Consider the following 25,065-nt stretch of genomic DNA (forward strand, 5'->3'; position numbering starts at 1 on the left):
TTTATGTGATTCAAAGCTTCCCAAACCGTTACTACTAATTTTAATTATTTCGATAATTGTTAATTAGCCAGCAGAAATAATATAACAATCATGATCTAGTGTAATGCCAATAATACCCAGATACTCATCTACCTTCAAACAGTTTAGATTTTATGTAAGTTGAAAAGTAACTTAAACAATATATTGGTACACAGAATAACTGCTTATTTTTAGTGTGTGATCATTCATTGCATTTACCTATAAATTACGCTCGTTTAACTGCTTTCAGCTGCTTTTTGGCATATATTTAAAATGAAGTTTTTTCACATAAAGCGCTTTCTTGATGTCTAAATTAGTTTCCATGGTGAAAGAGAAACACTTCTTGCATTCTAGTCTACTATTAGATTTGCTATTGCTTTTTAGATTCATTTTTGAAGCGCTGATCGTAAACGTTTATAAAATTGCAAGCAAAAAAAAACGCTGTTACTCAATGTCTCAATATCTCCAAATTCAATGCCAGATCTATGGATCATATATTGTAAAGTGAGAATGTTTCCTGGGTTTGGAACTTTTAGGAAGGTATTTACTTTTTCCGATTTTTTTCAGAAATTCATGAAAAATAAATTTTTGAAACGAATGCGTTTAAGAACATTTTTGTTTAAGAAACATATTTTTCATTGTAGCTTAATATAACTTTCTGAAAATATTTATTTAGTATAAAATTTTTATATGCAGGCAGTTAGGTTAAGCCCTTCGTCTCTAGAAAAAGCGAATATAGGACGAACGGTAAATCTTCTGGCCAATGATGTCAGCAAATTTCAAAATGTAAGTTGAAAATGATTTTTTAAACGTATGAATTAGTTTAATGGTATTTTTCTTCTATACGAAAGTTACATGTTAGTGAAAATAATTTTTTCTATGCATAATACAACGAGAGATTAATTAATTAATATATACTTTCTAACTTATTTCATATTTTATGTTATATACCTGTAATGGCTACAATAGGAACTATAGGCACATTATAAAGAATCACGATAGCTGATAATATATGGTCAAACTCATAATGAGCTTGCTGAAAGAGGCTCTCTTAGTTCCACAGAGCAGAAATAGTTATAAAAAAATAAACAAACATTCTCATTATAGATATAGATTAATAGTTATTTTTACATATTTCAAATTTTTTTATTACAGAAAATTTTTTGTATTCCTTATTTATTTACAAATCCGTTTTGCATCGTTACTGTGATAGCGACATTGTGGCAGTATTATGGATGGACTATTTTAGTAGGATTTGTACCGGTATTTACCTTCATTCCTATACAAATTGCTTTGAGTAAACTATATTCAAAATTCAGGTAATTGTTATTTTAAATTTTAAATTTGTGTTATACATGTATATATAAAATATAGAAATTATACATTTATTATCGATTATTATCGATGTAGATAATGTCAAAATATATGATATATAAAATGTCATATGCTGTTTGAAATTTAAGCCTTATTACCTGATATTATAAATTGTTATATGGCCGAAGCAGTTAATAAGTCACACTTCGTTTTATTTTTACAACAAATTAAAATCGAAGTACTAAAGAAACTACTAAGGTAACTTACTAGAAAATAGTTAATTTTAGATCAAAGAATAAAGATATTCTTTTGGTAATGAACAGTGTGCATAAGGTATATGCTATTTGTTGGTAATAGTGAGATGCAGAAACAGAACTTTTTACTACAAATGATATTGAAAATCGTTGAGTGCAAGACAGTATTAGGTAATGTATGTTTACCCCTTCATTTCTGCTATGGCATGTTACACAGAGAGTAACTTATTTTTTAAATTGAGTTTTTCTAGATTTTTGAAAAAGTATCTAAAACAAATCAACATCATCCTTATATTTTGAGTCACAGAGAATGTGATACATACACGTTCGATATGTGTGACGAAATGTTTGCAATATATAAAAAATAATGCTGGAATCTCACAAACACCATGCAAGAAACTGTAAAGCAAATATGTAAATAAAATTAAAAGCAGTAACAGGAATTATCCAACTGGATGTAAGAAACTTCATTGAATTTATGGACATGACAAACGCTAGAAGTCGCAAAAATAGTCATGTTAGAAGAAATATTTAAAGTTTTATTGCATAACCTTAGTTTTGACTACAAACAAAGAATGAAAGACTTAATGCTATGTGTTCGTCATTTCATTAGTATTTCTATCTGTATCTGTTACAGTAAAAACCAGTTTTTAGTGAAAACGCGTTTTAAGTAGTTGAAACTAGTTTTTACTGGATGTCATTGTTATAACCCGTTTTGTCTAGTTAAAACTAGAATTTACTGCTGTACATGTTTTGATTTTAGATAAAACTAAAATCAAACATTAACTTTTTAACTTTTAACATTAGTTAAAACTAATTTTAGCTACATAAATATGTTTGGGGGAAATAAATAAAGTGATGATTGAGATTAAAACATTTGTATTATTTAGTACGATATTTATTGAAAATAATGGTCACACATCTGTGTTATTAACATTAATTAACCCTTTGTCCCCGAAGGCACCGATCGATCGGTACCCTGGCTTCTTAAGCAAAACTTCGAGGGTACCGATTCATCGTTACTTTGGTAAATATCGATTTTTGTAAAATTTATTAACAACAAATATAATCTCGTTCGATATGAAGTGAATAAAGTATGATAATTCGTTATATTAGTTGATAGAAGTATAAAATTTTGATATCAAACAAATGTTTGATATAATGTGCGATAATTTCACAACGAATAAACATACATGCATAAGTGTTATATCGAATTGTACAAAACAATATTCTACATCTTTCTGGCTCAGTGCCGGCAAACAACTATGTAACTAGACAATGTTAATTTTCACAAAATGTTACAAATTATCAAGTTTATGTGTCAGTTCTGATATATATTATTTTTTTAATAAATTTTTCGAATAAAATGCATTGAAAAATATCGTATTTAAAACTAAAGATATTAATAAATGTAAGTGATTTTTTTCATATAGATATAATGATAATTTGATTTTTGGTGAACTTTTAAAATAATATCGCCTGACTGACCTATATTGCCTTAGAAGGGATCCCAAATAAACGTAAACAACATGTCGGGGAAAAAGGGTTAAAACGCGTTTTCGCTAAAAACGGGTTTTTACTGTAACATATCTATAACGTGTACCAAATATTCTCTTCATAGAGATAAACGAAATTTAAATTAATAAATTCTATTTTACCAAAGGAAAAACTTTTTAACTGAAAGTAATTCTAAAAGTAAACAACTTTAAAAATATTAAATATAGAAGTTTTTAATATAGGCCCTAATAACTCCGTGTGCCATATAGTGAGATAAAATGAAGGCAGTATACGGGTCCCGGTAAAACCGAATTTCTCAAACAAGCCAGTTGGTTGCATCTATTATGCGTTAGATTGTGTTCTGACATTATTTAAAATACTGTACTTTTATTCTGCTTCGTTTCGCAATGTCTTGCTAACATTGCGAAACGAAGAAAGTTGAGACAAGGTTTTAAAAAGAAATACCCATAGACAAAATACTGAGATTCAGTCTGTAATTAAATGGTTTTTCGTGTTATAAATATGTATATATAACATGAAGGTCTATTCCACAAATGACAATTACAATAACAGTCATAAATAAATATCACAAAGTAAAAATTATTTTACTTTAATTCCTATTATGTGCAACAATTAATAAATTATTTAATCTGTCGTATTACTTTAAGATTCTATTTTTATGTATCAAAAAATGTTTATTTTTGCATTCAAATCGAATAATCGTAAATTTACATCACCTAACTTAAATTATTAAAGGTTAAAAAATTAAAAGGTTAAAAGGTTAATTTAAAAATATATTTGTATTTCATTCACTTATATAAAATTTTAATATGTGAAGTGATTCCTCTTATGCAAAATAGTATAAAATGTTATTTGAATTGACTAAACGAAACTATTAGTATAAATAAATAAAACAGTACTCTTTAAACGACAGGTAAAGTGTAAAGTGATTAATTTTATATGTTTTTCCAACAGTAAATATTTATATCCAATTCATAATCCCATAATGATAGATTACAAGCAGCCATATTGGGAGATGAAAGATTGAACCTGTTGAACGAGATGATTGCTGATATGAGATTAATTAAAATGTACACCTGGGAATTGCCGTATGCTACGTTAATAGAAAAAATCAGACTGTAAGTAGAATTAAATACAGTAAAACCTAGCCAAAACAAAACCGAAGTAAAATAGGATTTTATATAAACGAAAAAAAAAAACATTTTGAACAAACCTTTTTCTATTTATTTACCGGTTGATAGTGGAATTTTTTTAATCGAGGAAAAATATTCCTAGAAAAGTCTTACTATATTTATGTCATGTTGATGTGTTTTCCGTTGAGTAAATATGTGCATGTTGTACATTTTGTATTATTTCATCATTTATATTTGCAGGAAAGAAATGAAAAAAATTCGAATGTTTTTATATACAAGTGGGATATCAACAATGTCGTCATATCCTATATCGAAATTATTTATTTCGATCACATGTCTTGCATTCTTTTTAAATGGAGGAAAATTAAATGCCAAAATCTTATTTGTCACTGTGGCTTTTTCCGTTCACATCTATGTTACTGTTCTTGGCCTGTTTTCTTTGGGGATAAATTGTGCAGCAGAAATTTTAGTTTCGTTGAAAAGACTTCAGGTAATAAACAAATTTAAATACTGTATACAAGTGAAAGATAATTTGCCATTAAAAATAAATATATATGTTTGTATGTATATATATATATATACATAAATTTTCAATAAGAGTAATTTGCTTAAATAAATATGAATAAACTTCAATAATTGATAATAAATGTAGTTTTACTTATATATAGGTAAAGTTACATTTTCATTTATATTAGAACTTATCAATTATTGAAGTATATTTACATTTATTTAAGCAAATTACTCTTATTGAAAATTTCAATTTTAAACATACAGAAATGTCCAAAACTGATACGAAAGAACATACGTTTAACTAAATGGGGAAAACACCTTCAAAATACAGCGATATTTTACGTTGAATTTTACGTTAAGCCGTAAAGCTGTCCAACACAAAAAATAAAAGATATATGGATAGAAAAATTTAAATTTTCTTCAATAATGCCAAGTGTTAAGATACCACATACAATGAAACTCTTATAAAACTGCAATTACTTCACATAGCATGAGAAACAATATTCTTTGAACAAGTTTGAACTTATTCTCGGAAAAAGAAAATGTTAAATTACGACAGAAAACAGATAATATTACTTTTGGTAGAATTAATCATAACTAGGATTAAATATCTATGATTTAAACAAGTCTTTGAAAAATAAATCTTGAGAACAAGAAATAAATGCAGTTCCTTTATACTCAGAATAAGGTAAAACTAGTAATGCATTTTACATTGTAAGTCAATGTGCATTATATTGATGAGTTAGTAACTAATAGTACTGAATATTCAAAAACAAGCTAATTAACATTTTTGGTATGAAAACAAATTAAATATAACGATTAATTAGCATGTTAAAATTCTTCCAGTAGGTCACAAAAATTTGATGTGTGTATTACTGTAATGCCATTTGAATTTCTTAACAGAGGAGCTTGACACTTTTCTGTTTTTACAACAATTTTTTCTTTTTGGACAACAAGAGGGTCTCCTTTGATCCATAGTGTGTCTTTCGCAGCTAATAATGTCAGGATGGGCGTAGCTGCGATTGTTCATGGATTCCATTCAGGAAATAACAAGCTCGGGCCAATATATCTGGGAGAGGCAAGTCTAATATGTTGATGAAAATTTAGATTGAGAGTTAAATCTCAGATTATCCGCAGTGGTAAATTGATGTTTTAACCATCTTCACCATCCTCTACTAGTTTCAAAACCAAAATGTTAGTTTTCCTTGGTACTTGAATGAACATTTTTATCGTCTTATGAATTCACACGGTTCACATTTTAATATCAAGATCTCTTGAATATCTAGTACAAATTCTACAGTTTTATAGTAAACAACTGTATGGTGAAAGTGATCGACTTGCACACTTAACATCACACATATTACTATCCTTTATGAATTACATATGATGTCAATTATGCAAGTTGATCTTCAATTCTTTGGAGAGAATACTTTTCGTAAATACCGTAAACTACTGGTAAACAGTAAAAAGTATTCCACATAATACAGTTTTCAATTTTTGAATTTGAATACACCCATATTTAGAAACAATCATTTTGCATTAATCAACATGAATGTATCTAATAAAATGTTTCTAAAATGTGTGATAAAAGTACTTTTACAATAAAAATAAAAGCATCTATTAGACATATATTTGGTATTATTTAAGGGGGAAAAGTACAATACATGACAAATTCAAACAAAAGTTTCAAAATCCTAATAGCTAAAATCCAAAAGGATGTTGTTCAGGAATAAAAAATTATATTCAACAACGAAATTCTGTAAGCAACGTTTTAGCCAATTAAATAAGATGATTGACAGAAACATTATCATTCAAAAACACTTGACCTCATGGAAGATTAAACATTTCTTGCATTTAGCAATACAACACTCGTGAAAATATACATAGCAGGACATTTCCAATGAAAATTCTAACACAGAAATTACAGATATTTACTATAAGCACAGCATTACTTAACAAACATAATAATTCACTAAAGGAAATACTACATATATAGATTCTCACTCCACATGGAGATCACGAGTACCCAAAATACATACATAAAAACGAGTTCGAAAATCTCGACCCTGTCTCATATTTAAGGCACTAAACGCATCCAATCAGAGTCAATAGTTATAAATGTACAATACTGTAATGTATTTTACTGTACACTTTCCGGCAGCATCTGTGACATACAAGAATGATCTTTGATGCCTACCTCATTATTCCTATAACTTTCCTGTAAATTCGGTTCAATGTATTTCGTACGACCACCATCCTTTTGTACGTTATATAATCCTAGCCTCGTCTATTGTCAAAAAGTTTAAGATTAATGTTCAAATTTAACATCGATAAGTTTTCCTTTCTAACGAATTTTTTAAAGTAGGTTTCTTTTCGTTTTGTTGGTCAAAGTTATTCCTGTTATTATAAAATTTCATGTTCAGTTCTTTTAAAATATAAATAAATAAGCAAATCCAACTTTCTTTGCATTTGCTTCTTTTAACAATGTAAAACTGTAAAACTTTTACATTGCAGCGTTGTTAGTTTTATGCATAACTTACAACCTAAACGACCAGTTCAAGTTGGAGGTCAGAGGGTAGTGGCTAGATAAGGCCACTACCCTCTGACCTCCATACTCATTGATCTGTTTGATGTGTGTATATCCCTATTTTCGCAAACTGCTCCTGACAAAACTCACACAGCCGATTGCAAAGACAGAGTTTACGTTAAACGATGTTTAACAACGTACCAAATTTCAACTTTCAACTCCTAACCGTTTGGGCTCTGCGCTGATTATTATTATTATTATTATTATTATTATTGTGTTAAGTGGGATATACTCGGTTAACACCGGTGGCTGTGTACTATGCCGGACCAAAGTCAAGGCATAGTAACCAAAACAGAAATTAAAAAAGTGTATCAGTGTGTGTGTCTGTATTCAAGAATTTTCTCACAATATGACATGTATTATTTATAGTGGCCTTCTGAAGTGTGATGTATGTGTTTCTATTCAATTGTAATGTGCCCAGGCTTTTGTGTAGTGTGTGTGGTATGATACCTGTAGAGGAGAGAACAACAGGTACAATAAGCACCCCATCCATCCTCCACAGATGCCTTATTTCCTGGGCGAGTTCTGTGTACTTGCTAATTTTTTTAGTGCATGCATTTTGTATATTGTGAGTGTTGGGAATGGATATGTCTATAATGTATGTGATTTTATTGTGTTTGTCAATAAGTGTGATGTCTGGTCTGTTGTGGTAAATTGTTTTATCTGTGATTATGGCTCTGTCGTAGTACATTTTGTGCGTGTTGTTTTCCAATACTGTCTGCGAAATATATTTGTAGTATGGTTCGTGGATGTCTACTAATTTGTGTTTCTTTGCAAGCTCTTGGTGTATTATATTTGCTAGTTGATTATGTCTGTGTAAATAATCTGTCTGTGCCAAGAGCTTGCAACCAGAAGTGATGTGTTGTATAGTTTCTGGCATGATGTGACATTTTCTGCATGTGTCATTTGTGAGTGTTGTATCTTTGAGTATGTGTTTTCTGTAGTTTTTAGTATTTATGACCTGATCCTGTATGGCAATCATGAATCCTTCCGTCTCCCCAAAGAGGCATCCCCGAGCTAACCAGCTGTTTGACGCAGTTTTGTCAACAAAATCCTGGGCCAGGTCGTAAGGATGCCTGCCATGGAGTGCCTTTCGAGCCCACGATTGCTTAATGGTGTCTATGCTTTTTATATGTTGTGTTGTGTCCATATGATATGAGTGTAAGTTTAATGGTGTGTTATTTGAGTCTGTTAGAGTTACTGCTTTATGTAATTGTGATGTTTCTTGTTTCTTGTAGAAAAACTCTCGCAGTGACCGTATTTGTTTGTAGTGAAATTAACTATGTCAATCAGGCCACGTCCGCCATCTTTACGTGGAAGGGTTAATCTTTCTGTGGCAGATTTAGGATGATGTTGTTTATGCTTAGTAAGTGTTGTTCTTGTTTTTCTTTGGAGTTGCTCAATATCTGTGTGAGTCCAATGTATAACTTCAAAAGAATATGTGAGTACTGGGATGACATATGTGTTTATTGCTTTAACTGTGTGTTTTGCATTTAACTGTGTTCTGAGAATAGCATTTAGCCTACTATGGTATTCTTTAATTAATCTTTGCTTTATTTGTGTATGTTCTGTTAGTTTGGCCTGTTGGAATCCTAAATACTTGTAGAACTCGCCTTCTTCCATGGATTCAATAACATCTTCATTTCCAAGTGCAAAATCTTCTTTCTTCAGGATTCCTTTTTCTATGTGAACTGTTTTGCATTTATCAAGGCCAAATTCCATTTGTATGTCCTTGGTGTATGAATGTGTGATTTGTAGGAGTTGATGAAGTTGTTTTTGTGTGGATGCATAAAGTTTCACGTCATCCATGTACCATGAGATGTGACAGTGTAAACTGTGTTGTTTTTTCGTGTCTGATATTGTAACCATATTGAGTGTTGTTTAACATGTTGGATAATGGGTTCAGAGCTAAGCAGAACCAGAGAGGACTCAAGAAATCTCCTTGAAAAATTCCTCGCCTAATAAAAATTTAATTTGTTTGTATGCAAGTGTTACTAATCCTGAGACGTAGTGTTGTTCTCCAGTGCTGCATAGTGTTTTGGAAGAATGTAATGAGTGATGGATGTATTTTGTACATGTGTAGAATATGTAGCAGCCAACTGTGTGGAACACTGTCGAAATGCTTTTCTGTAGTCTATATATGCCATGTGTATGTTTCTGTGTTGTTTGTGTGCTTGCCGTAGAATGACTGAATCTATGAGTAACTGTTCTTTGCATCCCTTGTGGTTTCTACGGCAACCTTTTTGTTGTTCCGTTAGAATGTCGTGTTCTTCAATATGTTTGTATATTTTGTTTGCGATACAGGATGTCAATAATTTGTACAGTGTTGGGAGACATGTAATTGGTCTGTATTGTGTGGGGTCTGTGGTATTGTTGTTTTTAGGTTTCATGTAGGTGATGCCCTGAGTAAGAAAATTTGGCATGTCTTGTGGATTGATGATGATGTGTGTTAGGTGTTTAGCTAGTTCCTGGTGCAGTGATGTAAACTTTTTGTACCAGAAATTGTGAATGTTGTCTACACCAGGTGTCTTCCAGTTGTGTGTTCTGTTAACAGTGTATTGGAAATCACGTATGCTTATTTCAACACAGGGCATGTTGTATGTTGTGTAAGTTTTTGTTCTCCTCCTCGATCCAGCCTGCATCAGCATTGTGCGTGACAGCACTGGACCAAAGAGAAGACCAATATGTTGTGAGTTCTTCTTCTGTTGGTGTGCCACTGTGCTGTGTATCAGTGTTTGCTTTGTTATTAATTTGTCTGTAAAAGAGTTTTTCATTGTTTGTAAATAATTTATTTTGTTGTTTTCGTAGTGTACATGTTTTGTATCGTTTGAGTCTACGTGCTTTGGCAGCAAGTTTTTGTTTTAGTGTATCAATGTATTCTGTAATGTGTGTGTTGTGACGTTCATGTTTTGTGTGTGTTTTTATTTTCTTGAAAATGTTTTTGAGCTGTTTCCTTAATTTAAGTGTTATGTTGTTTTTAGTGTATTGTGTCAGCCTGCCTAATTGCTGTCTAATGTCATTTATTTGTGTTTCTATTCTTCTCTGCCAGGCAGGCTTGTGATAGAATTGTGTTTTCTGTGTATTTGTCTGTGATTGTACTTTCAGTCCATGGTGTGTCACTACTGTGACTGCCCCAGCATAAACTAATGTATGAATGTCTGAGAGTGTAGAAATTGAATGAATGTAGTGTGGTAGTAAGTGAGTGTTTACATAATTTAGTGTTTTTCCTACTTCTCTTTGACGTGTTGATTTTTGGTATTCGTGGTCTTTGTGTGGGATCTGTGCCTGTATATTTAGTGAGTGTTTCCTGAAATATAAGTGAGAGCGTATTAACTAAATCCATGTCTATGTTATCAATGATGGATGAGGAAGTTTCTGTAGTATCATTAGTGGTAATTGTTGTATGTGTGTTATTATCAATGCTTGTTGCTGGATTATCCTGACAGGTTACATGATCTTCATTAATGTTAGGTGTTTCTGTCTGTTGATGTATTTGATCAGCAACCTGTTGTTTGATAAGTTCAAGTGTTGTTTGTGGAATAAGGTTGCTTGTGTATAATTGTTCTTTTTTGATCAACAACCCTTTGTTCGGTGACAGTGAGATGAGGATACTGTTGTGTGAATCTAAGGTGTAGTTGTTGTCTGTATGCTGTCATGTTTGTTTCGAGTTTTGTGATCGTGTAGTAAGTACGGATGATAAACTCGTTCATTTCTACCGTCCATTTCATCCGTTGGCGTGGTTTTCCAGCCTTTGTGGTCTGTGCATGCATTGCCACAGAAACACCAAGGCTGGGTTGGTTCCTCACATCTGTTGAGGGCATTGCAGTAGCCATGCTTGGGCCGGTGCTGCTTTCGCCACCGGTAACCAAGGGAGACTGTGGCCTATTTTTCGAACGTGAGCCTCTGCCTAACTCACGAACGCGGACCTTGTTAACCCGGGCGACGTCCGAGCCGGTATCACATTTAGATCTGGTTACTACCATGATACATATTTCCGCAGAATGTGGGTGTGTGGTCACTCTTAGCTTCATTTCTCCCCATAGACCTTACTGGCATGGGTGTCCCTACCAGGAGCTTGTGCTCCAGCCTGCATTGCTTTATGGATCAGTAAAATTACTGGGCTCTCCCACCACGACCAGGTGGTGACCATGGGAGAGTTATTATTATTATTATTATTATCATCAACTCGTCTCGATTATATATATAGATTATGTTTAAAATTTTTTAAACATATGTATCTTTTAGATTACATATGTGTCTTTTAGATTTTTTGAAAGCATTTGTAAGCAGAATGAATTGTCATATGGTAGACTCCCAGCCTACTATTTTGGAATTGATTGTAGAGTGTACCGCTTTGGGAAACCCTGATAAAAATTCTGAAAAACTTTTGGGTGGAAATCAATTAAAAAATACAGCGCTCGCCTCTGACTATCTCGCTGTATCATTCTGGCCATAGTTTAATATATAATGTGATGTATATTACTTTCATACTAGATGACTCATGGATATGACTTTCATACTGGATGACTGATAAATAACTTTTTGGAATAATGTAAAGACCTTGATGTAACACAAAACCAAATTATACAAAGAAGAAAGTATGGAAAGCACATATCAAATGAGAACATTCACTAATAATTATAGGAAGTGTCATAAGATGCACAAGAAAATAAAACACATCATATTGGATCTTAATACCGTAAAACATGGCAAATATATGACATTAATGCTTGCACATAAACTTTTACTAATTCAAGTACTACAAATACTGGATATTTCTCTGAGTACAGCTCCTATTCTTGCTGTTTTTTTGATTTTTTGGATTTTACTTTGGATTTTTCACAGTGGTATGATGATGCCAAAATTTCTACGTTATCAGATGGCCATAAAAAAAATTTCAGTAATGATATTAAAATGTATTAAATTTTAATTTAGGACTTTCTCCTCCTTCAAGAAAAAGATAACAATGATGTAAAAATTGTAGAAGAAAGTGCAAATTTAACTGAAATTGGAATATGGATTAACAATGTCACAGCTACATGGAAAAAAGTAAGAAAGTTTCAATTTTAACCGTTTAATTTTAATGTTAGACTACGTGAATGAATGGAAAAAAATTAAAAATTCAATTAAAAAACCATTCTTGGAAAGTATTTTTTTATTTTTAAACAAATCTTTTTTTTCAGTAGAATAAAACAATTGCTTTTACATTTGACCCACTTCTAACCAAGTAAAATTTTTCTGTTTATATAATCCAATTAGTGATATATTCACATTCATCCTTGGAGTGGGACCAGGTCAATTTAGTCTTTTCACAAAAATAAACGAACTATCCCTCTTCTGACCTTCAAGAATTAAAGGATAATTACAGATTACAGACTACTTTTTATGCAATGTCAGATTACTGAACTTCTATTTTACACTTAATACTGATAACATGTGTATATTTAATTCTTATTAACAATTAATTTTATTTTGTTTTTCGAATAAAATAATATTGGAATTAGCATAAATTAATGTCTATTTTTATTTCTGATTAGTAAAATTTAACATTAGTCATACATATTTTAGTAACTTTTCTTTTTAAAAGGAATCCGAACCAACATTAAGTGGGATATCTTTATACGTTAAGCCTGGAGAATTATTAACTATTATAGGTCCTGTTGGATCAGGAAAGGTAAAATACTTGTTTTTGTAGTTTTATATCCTAACTTTATTACTCGTATGTGCTGAATTGTTTAAGATTGTTTAGTGTAATTACTTAAGATGAATTCAAAAATTTAACTGCTTATTTATTTATAAAACAATAAACTTTTAACTTCTTTATACACAAGACAGGTTTTACCATTTGTCTTTATTGATTTTTGTTTTATTTTAATTCTTAAAATTTATAAACACAGTAATATGTTTTCCGATAAATACATAACCAGTATTATTTACATCTTAATGGAAGAGAAACTAATTTGTTGAAAACGTTATTACGTTTGTGTGTGCATAATCTGTTATAAAAACTTTTTTTTTATTTGCTTAAAATAAACTTATTACTTCCATGTAAAAATAACACTTGAAAACTGTCTGGAGGCTTTTATAATTACATTTTTATGTTTTCGTTCACATAACATACTTAATTTAAAAACGAATATTTATGTAAAATTATTAAAAGAATAATTTGTTATTAGTTCATATTTCTTTTCAAACCATTATTACTTTCTCCGTTAAAACTGTTCGTTTAAAATTTGTAAAATGTAACTACTTACATGTGAGGACTCGAACGAAATCCGAAACCGCGTAAATTACAGAAATATTGTGTAAAATAAATTAACGATAAATTATATGAGAGAGAAACTCTCGATGTAAACAACGTGACACAAAATGTAAACAACGAGCTCCGGACAACGCCAACACGTGTTAAACGACCTGTTAATGTCAAACCCAAAGTTAGAACTCTGATACAAGTGCTCATAAACAGGTAGAAATCTGACTCAAGTATTCATAAATAGTAAACTTAGGAAAACAATTTCAGAAAAGGGAAAAAATTTGAGGGATAGAAAAACATCGCATATGATCGTTAGAATTCCAAAATGACAGCATTTACAAACAACGCGTTAAATTATGAGCGCAGGTGTTGTGGTTCTATCAACAATCTCCGAGCATAGTCGACAAAGGGTGTCAAATAGACACCTCAAATCGGACTTTTCTCACGACCTGAGTTGGTCTCGATTTTTCCCCAGGAAGAAAGGGGGAAACTAATTGGGAAGCGAGAAATGGTACGAGGGACCAATCCGAAATGGGGATAGTGGAAGAAAAACTATAAAAATTGGAATTTCAAGGTCGAAAGTCAGTCTCCTCTGGATTAAACCTACAGTTGTGCTTTATCTATTGTGATGTGTTACCGCCGATCACCTAGGACGCTGCAGCTTCGTCACTTCGATCATCTGCATCGTCCAGCGATCCTTCTCGTCCGCCCGGGGTTACGACAAAGTTCGACGTATTTGTTTCACGAGGAAGGACTATAAAGAAGCGGAACTGCCCATTCGCTGATGTAATCATAAATGTTGCAAAAATAAACGGTTTTCTTGTGAAACACTTGTCTTTTCTTCCTCTTCAAAACCGCCACCTGCATACTTATAGACCATAGCCATCCCCCCATTTCGACGAACTTACATACATTTTAAAACTATTTGCAAAGTTAATTATTGACGTAACAGTATTTATTTCCTTCTGTGTACATAAATGGCATGTTATTTTATCATAAAAATAGATTTATAGACATGGTAAAATTCTGAGAAAAATATTCTGCGTGTATAATTTAATTTTTATTATTGTTTTAATAATTATACAGTCGTATATAAAAATTTGAATTTCAGATAAAATATCAAAGTAGAATCTAATTTTTCACTTATTGGTTTTTCTTTAAATTAAACTTTTTCTGCCCTGTTTGCAATAAAAAAACCTCTTTTAGCAAGCCCATTATGAGATCGTCCAGGCCCATGATGAGACGTTTTATAATGGAAACATATAAAAGTTGTAATGGAGAATATTGCATTTTGCCATGCAATATTCTCCATTTCGAGATCAAATTTGTATTATCTCTTTTAAATTTTACTAAATTAGTCATTTTTCGTTTCTACTTATTGCATGTTCGTATAAACTTATACGAACATGTAAATTATTTAAAATCATATTTTATATAAAGAGTAGACCAACTTCAAATCAAGAATTAAAGCTATTAATTTCATTAGACATCATTATTTATGTCCATGTTGGGAGAGATTCCTGTTACTTCTGGTGAAGTGTTAATAAAAGGAAAAATCGCTTATGCTTCTCAAGAAGCTTGGGTGTTCAACGCAACTATAAGAGATAATATCTTATTTGGAGAAGTATATGAAGAACAGAAATACAGAAAAGTCTTGCATATAACGGCTCTTGAAAAGGTAAGACTATGGTTTTATGCTCTTATAAGCACACTTTAGTAAATTATAGAGGAAAATTTGTTTGATCACAGCAATTAATAAAAACAAGTAATTTTATGTATTATATTAAGCTATCTAGGATCTCTAACAGAATTGTATCATAAGATATTAATTAAACAATATTACATGGTAAAAATGAGATTTTTCTAATTTTATATTTTCGTTTTGCTTTTGATAAAAGGGAAGTTGGAAAATCACATATTGATGTTTATGGAATTACCATTACTTTACTTCATTGAATTATTATCTCATTTTTCGAGTGATGAAAATATTCAGGTGACAATGAACAGTACATTATTGATAGATTAAAACCTGAATAGGCCAATAGTAGAAAAGGTCTAGTAGTGAATAAATAGTTTTATCCCGGAATAGTAATAATACTATTGCATTTTTCTACTGTATAACTGACCAATGTGTGGTTTAAAACTTTTTTTATTATTTTAGCGTAGTATAACAGATTACACGTTAATGCTAAGAATCGTTTGAAAAATGTTATACTTTATTGTTAGCGTTTGTTGAATCTTGTTGAATCTTCGTTGTGTATTTAAACTTCTGGAACAACATTTCATTGTTTAATTTGTCTCACACTATCTGCGTGGCGTATTATATTGTAAGGCTTTCATTGCACAATGAAACTGAAACTTTAAGAAACTAAATTTCGACAAAAAGAGAACATGTTAGGAGCAGAAAGAGTGAGATGAGTAATTTGGTGGGTAAAATTGGCAATAACTTTACTGTAGATTGTAGTTTTGCAGTTGACAAGGTGTCCATTTTGCCATGCAATATTCTCCATTTCGAAAACAAATTTATATTATCTCTTTTCAATTTTAGTAAATTAATCATTTTTCGTTTCTACTTATTGCATCTTGTAAACATTTCACTCAACTTCTGTATTGTCAAGCAGAGAATGTAAACAGCTAGTTTCCTTTCTATGTGATGAGAATTTGAGTTTTGATGAGAAATCGTCTATACTTGTCTTTAAACTGTTATATCTGACTTTTTACCATGTACTCAGTTTATAGTTCTAATTGAACTATCAAAGATACGAATAAAAGGGTTCACTTAAAACCCTCAGAAAAAAAATCGTCTAAAAGAAAAAAGAACAGAGAAAAGAATTATTATTGTGTTTAATTCAATAATAAATAAATTTATAGTTTGAAAATTTTTTAGTTTTTAATTTCCGATTTCTGTTCTGATAATACACATTAAAAAATAAACTACATATTTTAAATACATATCTGTTTCAAGCAGACAAGATATAAGCAGAAGTGTTCACTGGTGAGAAAGTGTTTTAAATCCAAATTCTATTCTTAATATATTAATTACGTTTAATAATGTATGCAATTAATATACATATTCTAACGTTTTATTGAATATCTTTAGAAGTTACGGTTAGTCTAGGTAAAGTGAATAATGCATATTATGTAGAATTATTTTGTATTTTTACTTATTTTAGGATATAAGCAGATTTCCTAAAGGAGATCTGACTATTGTAGGAGAAAGAGGAGTGATAATGAGCGGTGGTCAAAAAGCAAGAATTAATCTAGCAAGGTAAGTTAGATTTTACATTAATATTATACAGTCAATCCCCTTTCAACTGCCCCTTCATGTACTGCCACCTCAGAGGTTTCTCCAAAAGTCTCGAAAAACGATTAGTTCCATAGTATATCGATAGCATAAACCACCACTCTCTCTTCAGCTATTAGCCAACCATGGTTTAAAATATAATTATTATCGATTCAAAATATTTCGGAGTAACCGCCACGATTTTATATCACATACATTAAGGTAAAGTATTATCAGATCGGGAGTTTCCAGCAATCTGAAAATTTGAAAAAGAAGTTTCGATACGAGTAACGTCTTTTTTTCTTACCAATTGACATTTAGAAGAGACTTTACCATTTTACCATGGTTATATCCTGCGCACGGCCCAAACAACAGTTAGAAACAGCTGTACTCATATTCTGTCAGTCGAGTCAGAATTCATAATTTGTAATACATATTGTACTTTACACTCGGATTAATTTTGTCTTTTATGTAATGGAGAAGAAAGGTATTCTTCCAATCAGCTTCTGTGTATAGAGTGAAACCTTTTCATCCTGCTCCCAAAATTATACTGCCGGTCACTTTTCTATTCTCTGGAAGAATAGTTGTAAATAGTGAGACAGGTAGATACTTTAAACCGAAAAGGCAAGTAGATAAATGCAGAGAATGGGTCATTAATAAATAAAAAGATGAAGACATAAGGAACTTGAAGATACATTAGTTATATGGATACAGGAAGTAAGTGGAAAGAATGGCACTGTTAGAGATGATGTTATAAGAAAAAGCTGCGATAAAAAGATAATTTCTACAATAGATTAATATAATCAATTTTAGTTACAGCAATGAGTGGATGCATCGGTTTAAACAGCGTATTGGCTTAGTGATTGAAATATTGTGAAATTGCTGGAGATTGTTTGGATGGTATAGAACAGGAAAGATCTAATCTGTTGACAATAATAGAGCGGTGTAGTATGAAAGATGTGTATAACATTTTTTCGCTTTACTCTACCGATAACAACCTAAAAAAATGATTTTCATGCATCTGTGAAATGCTTCAAGAAGAATGAAATTGAATAGAATCACAGTTGTCTTTTGTTGTAATTCAGACAGTAGTGATAAGCGAACTGCGAATGTTATTAGATTAGCAAAGCTGTGTTGTGTTAAAAATTTCGATCTTTTATTTATTGCTACTAAAAACAAAACAAAAAGAGATGGATGACATCTTATTTTTTCAAGAATTTGTTGAAAATTTTAAAAGGGATATAAAGAGAAAATCGTCATTTTCTGCTATGAGTTCATAATACGCCTTGTCATTAAACAGTGAATGTGAGCAATGCAATAATACATTTTTCCAGCAATACGCATGAGAATTTTGAAAGACGTGTAACTGGCATAATAAAAACTTATAAATAAAACTGCAGATGCCACCAAGTAAGCAAAATTATCATATGCGTTAATGATGAAATTTCTATTGAAATCTGCATTGCGGCTAATTAAAAAATCATCAAATTAAGTTACATCCTACACAATAAAAAATTATCGGCTGCACACCGGCCTATTCAGACAGAATTCACGAATTGTCGAGGATTATAATAATGTTGTTCGCCTGTTAGTTAGTGATCTCAGCTATCTTTCAAACATCACTTCCACAGTCAAACTTGCAGCTGAAGAACTGGTAGAAACAGACTCTAAGAGGATAATTTTGTAGTGTTCTTTTCAGTAGAAATAGTAAATTTTGTGATTAAAAAAGTCAACTGCAGAAAGGGAATGAACACCACAACAATGATGACAAAAAAATTTTCTAGTATATATCCTAAAGATGCACAGTCTTGTTCAGAGAAACTTCAGCGTAATCTGTATGTACAGTACATATATCTAATAAAGTTTTAACAGCTACATGTTGACTCATTGGATACACTAAGACTGGAGGAAATAATGTAGCTGAAACAGCACTGGACAGGTTATTTTTATTTTCATGCCGTTTTCGATAAATTGTCATCCTCAACCCACCACTACCTGAAAACCGCTGGTAGCGCTTTAATGGAAATTGACTATTTTTATCAGTGCATACGTATGACTATCATCCTACTGAACATATAATAGATATAGTAAAATAAATAGGGAAGTTCAGTAAAATTTGAGTAATGTTATATACAGTAGAATTTAATTACTACATTTTAGTAAGAAACATTACCTAAAAATCTACATTATGTTATTTCTTAACCAGTGATTCTTTTCATTTTAAAATGTTTTTATAGTATTTTCATATTAGCTCTATATGGCAGAGTGTTAATATTGTAAAAATAAAAATTATGGTGTTCAAAGAAAAACAAATGTAAATAATGCCAGTTTAGATTCTTCACTTTGTGAACTATGCATAAAGCATAGTTCTAGCATGCTCTACATTTCCTCTAATGACATCTTCAGCTCATATGATACAACATTTAAAATTCGATTGAATGATGTCACAAAAATTTCCTATTTGTTTTTTCTGGAAAACAAAAATGTTCAGTAATTTCGCAATATCTACACTTTACAGTTACTTTATATAGCTCACACAGGTGGAGAATGAAAGCAGGTATGAAGATTAAAAAACATATCCTGGCAAATATATCGAAATCTGTAAAAATCAGAATAAGGTTTTGTTCTATGCATGAATGATATATTTGCATCATTTGTTATACCTTTGTTATATCGTATTATTATTATATTTTTGTTTGTATTTATAGAGCACTATACCTAGATGCCGATATATTCCTCTTTGATGATCCACTAAGTGCTGTTGATGTTTCAGTGGCAAAACATATATTCGAAAAGTAAATATCTGAGTATTATTATTAATAAAATATTTAAATATACCGTATTTTAACTTTTTATTTATTTCAGATGTATAATAGAATATTTGAAAGACAAGATTTGCATTCTTGTTACGCATCAAATACACTTTTTAAACTCTGCAAGTAAAATTTTATTGTTAAATAAGGTTAATATATTGATTGTTTATTGATTTTATTTTTAAATTATGTTTGTATCAGCATGTATGTCAATATGTTTAGACAAAATATAGGCGAGCTACCAACGAAAATTACTTTTGAAATACCCCCTTTTTTACAAAACGACCTTTATTCCATTGTGTGATACATTATAAAATGTATCTCACGCTGAAATAAAAATCATTTTGAGGTGGAAAATACCAGTTGGTAAGTCAGTAGTTTAAATATAAATCTATGAATAATTACCAGTGTTTAGTGATTTTTATCATACTCGGACATTTGTGTGTTAAAGAACAATTATTTTCATTCTGTATATTAGTAAAAATGAAACAGAGATTGCATCACAAGTTAAAATTTGCATCTGTAAATATAATGGTGTTAAGGTACTGTACTTGTTTTTAATAAATTTAATAGAAATAATGAGTACCTAATAATTAACAACAAGGGATTTTTAGGTATATAATTTTTATGTAAAATACATAGAAACAATATTATATATATATGTATATAATATATATATATAATATATAATATATATATATATATATATTTATTTATTTATTTATATTATTTTTATTTATTTTATATTTTAGGGAAAACCTGAGTTCGTTGGCAATTACAATCAAATGGAAAACTTAAAAATGTTTAGAGGAATTTTGTCAAAGAAAGAAATGGTTGAAAATAGCACGGACTTAGAACATGTACTTTTCAATGATGATGAAATAATTGAAACTACTGAATCTGTTGTGATTGATGACATTGAAAATAGCAATGACAGTAATGAGGTAAGTTTGGTTTATTTGTTATTGGCAACGTGACACAAGAGCATTCCACTGAGGAGGAATGAATTTCATTAAAACTTTCAATACGATTGTGACATTTGTCACAAATGTAAAAGAAAACCGGAAAAATTCATGTGTTCTCCTCATTGGTGAAGACCATCACCAATGAGCAGAACACATGACCATCTACCAATGTCAGTTGTTTTCTCAACTGTTTTATAAATAAGTAATTTTTACTGCATCACTTGACAATCATTGGATTGTCAACTGATGCAGTAAAAATTACTTATGTATAAAACAGTTATCAGAGCGAATAATTTCATAGTAGAATAAGTGAGATGTGCCAGTTTCATTCCTTGTATTTAAAAAGTCAATTTTTCAATAATCTTTGAAAACATTCGAAAAAAGTCAATGCTTTCCTATCTGTATCGTATTTTCCCAGACAATGTGATACACGCATTTCCATTCCGTGCCGAAATTTAAAAGTTGATCGCATGCAGTAAATTGAAACAAAAAGTAAAGGCACTGTACAGTACATTCAATTGACTCATGTAATCATCGAAATTTTGTAAAATAACAATGTAGACAAATTACAGCTTCACAATAATACCAGACAATATATTCTATTTTCATATGTAATGTTTGGATTAATTTAAATTTATTTTAAAACGGTCATTGCAATTTTTTCTACGCGACTTTTTCTGGTTTAGTATTGTCTCGTGTCTATCTCGCGGTCACAGCATGATTACAATTTAATACGTCAAATTATTTATCTGTTGTGAAATATTCTGATAAACAATAATTTAGTTAACAAATTTGTTGAACATGATAATATTTTGAATGGCTATCAAATTAACCATCTTAACTCTTTTCTTTATTGTAAACCGGACGTCACATAACAAAAACTTTCTTTTCCCACATCAAAATTCACACTATTTCTAACCTTATTCACTCTACAGTATTCATTTCCTTTCAATGGCATATATTTACTTTTCTCATCCTAATAACAATAAAATTCCAATTACAGGTACTAGTCTTATTCAAATTAAACCTGTTGAGTTAACATCCTTTTCTCTTTCACAATTTGGCTGCAATTTTTCTATTTATTCATTCCTGTAATCAATTGTAATTTACAAAATTACTATAATTATAAATAAATGTCAACAATATTGAATAGGTTTCATTTTTTTGGCATCAACTGAACAAGCCGAAGTGTAACGATTTTCTCTTTTCTGGTGCTATCATACCTCGGATATGTGACCTTACTCCAGCGAATAGAGCTTCTAGTAACATGAAAAATGTCTCATATTCAAAACAGAAAGTTGTTCCTACTTCTTATTTTCCTGCTAGTTATTTCTGTGAAAGTTTTAATAAAATATTTTGTACAGAATTTTAACACAATTCAAAAAATAATTTCTATAATTTTTGACATTATTTTCTGTAGAAATTTCAAAAGAACAAATTATCACAAGATGACGAAGGAGATGGAACACTAGAAATTTCAGTTTATAAAGCTTATGTGAATGCTGGTCCAGGTTTCTTCTTCAAGATTATTATATTCGTTATTCTAGTTGCATCTCAAGCCATTGCAAGTGCCAGTGACTATTGGTTGATCAAATTGTAGGTTATTCATAAAAATCCTTATAACTTTTTACACGTGAATTTGTTATTTAAATAAAATGTTTAATAACAAATACTACTATATATAAGTTATATTTATTTTACCATTTTGGCAATTACTACAATGTTTCTTTGCAAAAATAGAAGGCAACCTCAATTTTTTGAAGTAATAATTATTTATTACAGTTAAACAAACAAATAGAGACAAAAATAATTGAAAATGTAAAAGAATTATTTATTCTATTTACAATCAAAAATAAAAATAAAGAATTTTTTATTGTTGTGATATCATATTAACAATGGGTACTTTCCCCTGTATGAGTGTGATTGAAACACGACACTCCATGACAATGGAAGTTTTGTTACAGCTATAGCAATTCAGCTAATTAAAATTTGTTTTTTGTAGTGTAATATTAATCTTGATGTGCAATATGAAGAAAAACAGACAAGGCAGCCTTAAAATTAAAATTTTACAATGAAGCAAAAATCAATTAACTTAAAAATATCAGTGACAGGAACATTGTTACTTAAAGCAGCACAAAGGCCTGATGTTATTGTACCCATCAAATCCACATTGCCTCAGATGGTGATGTGAAAATCCGAATCGACCAAGAATACATAGATTTTAAAATTTATTAGTCTTTATTATTTTCTTCTCGTTCCTTGTACAAATTTCGACATCAACAACCAAATTCCAAACCAAAAGCCGACCCGTCTTAGGGAAATGACTGTATTTTCTCTCCCCTCGAAACTCGAAACTGAGTCAGAACGGAACTAAAGACAAAATTCTCTAATTGACAAGACAATTAACGAGGGGACAAAATAAAAAGGAGGGGAGCGAGGACAGAGGGGTCGTTCGTAGCTCCTGCCTCTATTCGAACTCGAAGCCTCTACGCCACCGCCGATTGGATTTCGAACGGACTCCGTCCTCTGACGATCCTTGTTGTGGTATGGCGACCACTAATCTGTAAACTCTCTCTCGGGTTCGTAAACTCCTAAGTTAGCACGTAATAGTTCTATCGATGTTATCCTGTGTAACTGTTCTTTATTGTCTAGCAATAAATTCTTTTTGTTATTTTAACTGGTGACATTTATTCGAATATCGCCTCTGTCTTATCAACAAGCCCACTCTCCTCCTCCACTCGATCTGACAAGCAATCAGTTCCAGACCGGACAGCCATCCTTGACCGTGGGCAGGTTTTACCGACCTGTTGACCGAGAAAAAGGAGGTCCGACTCTGTCCGACCTCCCGGTGAACCCACAGTAATATTAACAACATATTTACTGTTTAAATAAAAGAAAAGCAGGACCATATCTAAAATGACACCAAGTAAAAGAACTGACATGGACCAAACATTAATTGACATAAAGATCAAAATGAAGTTAAGATTATTTGGACTGAGGAGAAAATGTTTCTCTTCGATGGTCCCAAAAGTTGGAAATTTTACTGTTTGCATTCTTGGTAAAAACAAATTTTTGCTTGCCTAGCCTGGACAAAAAGTAGAATCAGTCAAGCTTTTGGTATGTTTGAATGCTCTGAAGAAATCAATTCATCGTTCATAAATGGTTGAACGAATACATACGGGCATGAAAATATCTTGAAGATATTTTCTGAGATGCGGAGAAAAAGTTTTGTTACTTATTTTTCCAATTTTAACAGGATAATGCACAAATCCATAATTAAAACTCCTCTTTTAAATAGTTACTGTATAAAGGCTGTTGGGTGAGGAATTGACTTACCTATTCCAGTGATATGAAATCAATGGTAAAATTATCCAATCCGATAATTAAGTATGTGTACACAGCAGGAAACAATGCTGAAAAATTAAAGATGTCAAAGTTACGAATGCCATTACATGGTTAAAAAATCTTGCTTACCCTATAAAAAATGAGCATTACAAGGTTATTTTGATAAACAATGGATTCACTGGCAATTAGATGTCATTAGCCTTATACTTTTGCAACACAATTATTTTCCAGTATAAATAAAACAAGTGAATCAGTTAGATTTATATTTATTTCTGTCACTAGTTTTTGGTTTAAATTTGAATTGAAATCATTTTTGTATTCTAATACATGTACCGGTATTAAAATCTGACAATCTACTATAGTCAAACATTATTTTTACATATTAGTTTATTTTTAATATATTTAAGTAGTTTCCTTGTATTTCAGCTTTATAAACTATTGTTGGAAATTTTCCAAAAATTAATTGTTATTTTATATTTTATTTTCAGGTTGAAAGATAACAGAATCTATAGCAAAAGTATAGGAAAACTAGAAAACATTACATCCAACAATACAGTTTTGAACAATATTGAAGGCAAAAATTTTTATTATATTGAACAATTCAACATATATGTTTATTTTGGACTGATATGTATAGTATACATCATGCTGTTACTTTCTGGATTATTATTGTACAAATATTTCACAGCTGCATCTTTCAATCTTCACAACAAAATGTTCCAATGTATTATGAGAACTCCAATATCATTTTTGGATAACAATCCTGTTGGTACGTAAAATATATTTATTTAATTTTACCTTTTTAGTCACAAACATATATATCATGGCAAAGTATTCGAATAGTGTGAAATCTGACTTTCTAAAATATGTGAAATTTTCTACGTTTGAGACCAACCTGAACAAAAAAACATCAAGAAAATAAACAAAAGAACAATTATCTCCATATGTATATGTACAGTGATTTTGGAGGGTGATACTTATTTCGATTAATATCTGATGATTGTCTAACAATTATGAAAGAAAATTTCAAATAGTAGTTTCTGTGTGAATGGCATTGATGATATTTAATTTT

The 25,065-nt window shown here is 30.7% G+C and overlaps 2 protein-coding genes across 2 annotated transcripts in view; one reads left to right on the forward strand and one right to left on the reverse strand.

Moving 5' to 3' along the window:
* The window catches only part of LOC136977327 (ATP-binding cassette sub-family C member 4-like), a 231,954-nt gene that overhangs the window by 161,127 nt on the left and 45,762 nt on the right, over positions 1-25,065 (reverse strand). The window lies entirely within an intron of this gene.
* The window catches only part of LOC136977278 (ATP-binding cassette sub-family C member 4-like), an 81,132-nt gene that overhangs the window by 20,072 nt on the left and 35,995 nt on the right, over positions 1-25,065 (forward strand). The window contains exons 5-17 of the mRNA XM_067272741.1: positions 715-804; positions 1,174-1,337; positions 4,097-4,222; positions 4,478-4,727; positions 12,270-12,383; positions 12,922-13,008; positions 15,074-15,265; positions 16,761-16,855; positions 19,579-19,665; positions 19,736-19,832; positions 20,436-20,627; positions 22,069-22,244; positions 24,482-24,762. Of these exons, the coding sequence (XP_067128842.1) occupies positions 715-804; positions 1,174-1,337; positions 4,097-4,222; positions 4,478-4,727; positions 12,270-12,383; positions 12,922-13,008; positions 15,074-15,265; positions 16,761-16,855; positions 19,579-19,665; positions 19,736-19,832; positions 20,436-20,627; positions 22,069-22,244; positions 24,482-24,762 (1,951 nt within the window). The remainder of the gene's footprint in view (positions 1-714; positions 805-1,173; positions 1,338-4,096; positions 4,223-4,477; positions 4,728-12,269; positions 12,384-12,921; positions 13,009-15,073; positions 15,266-16,760; positions 16,856-19,578; positions 19,666-19,735; positions 19,833-20,435; positions 20,628-22,068; positions 22,245-24,481; positions 24,763-25,065) is intronic.

Source organism: Centruroides vittatus, unplaced genomic scaffold, assembly GCF_030686945.1.
Source record: "Centruroides vittatus isolate TY-2023 unplaced genomic scaffold, ASM3068694v2 contig_453, whole genome shotgun sequence".
Lineage (NCBI taxonomy): Eukaryota > Metazoa > Arthropoda > Arachnida > Scorpiones > Buthidae > Centruroides > Centruroides vittatus.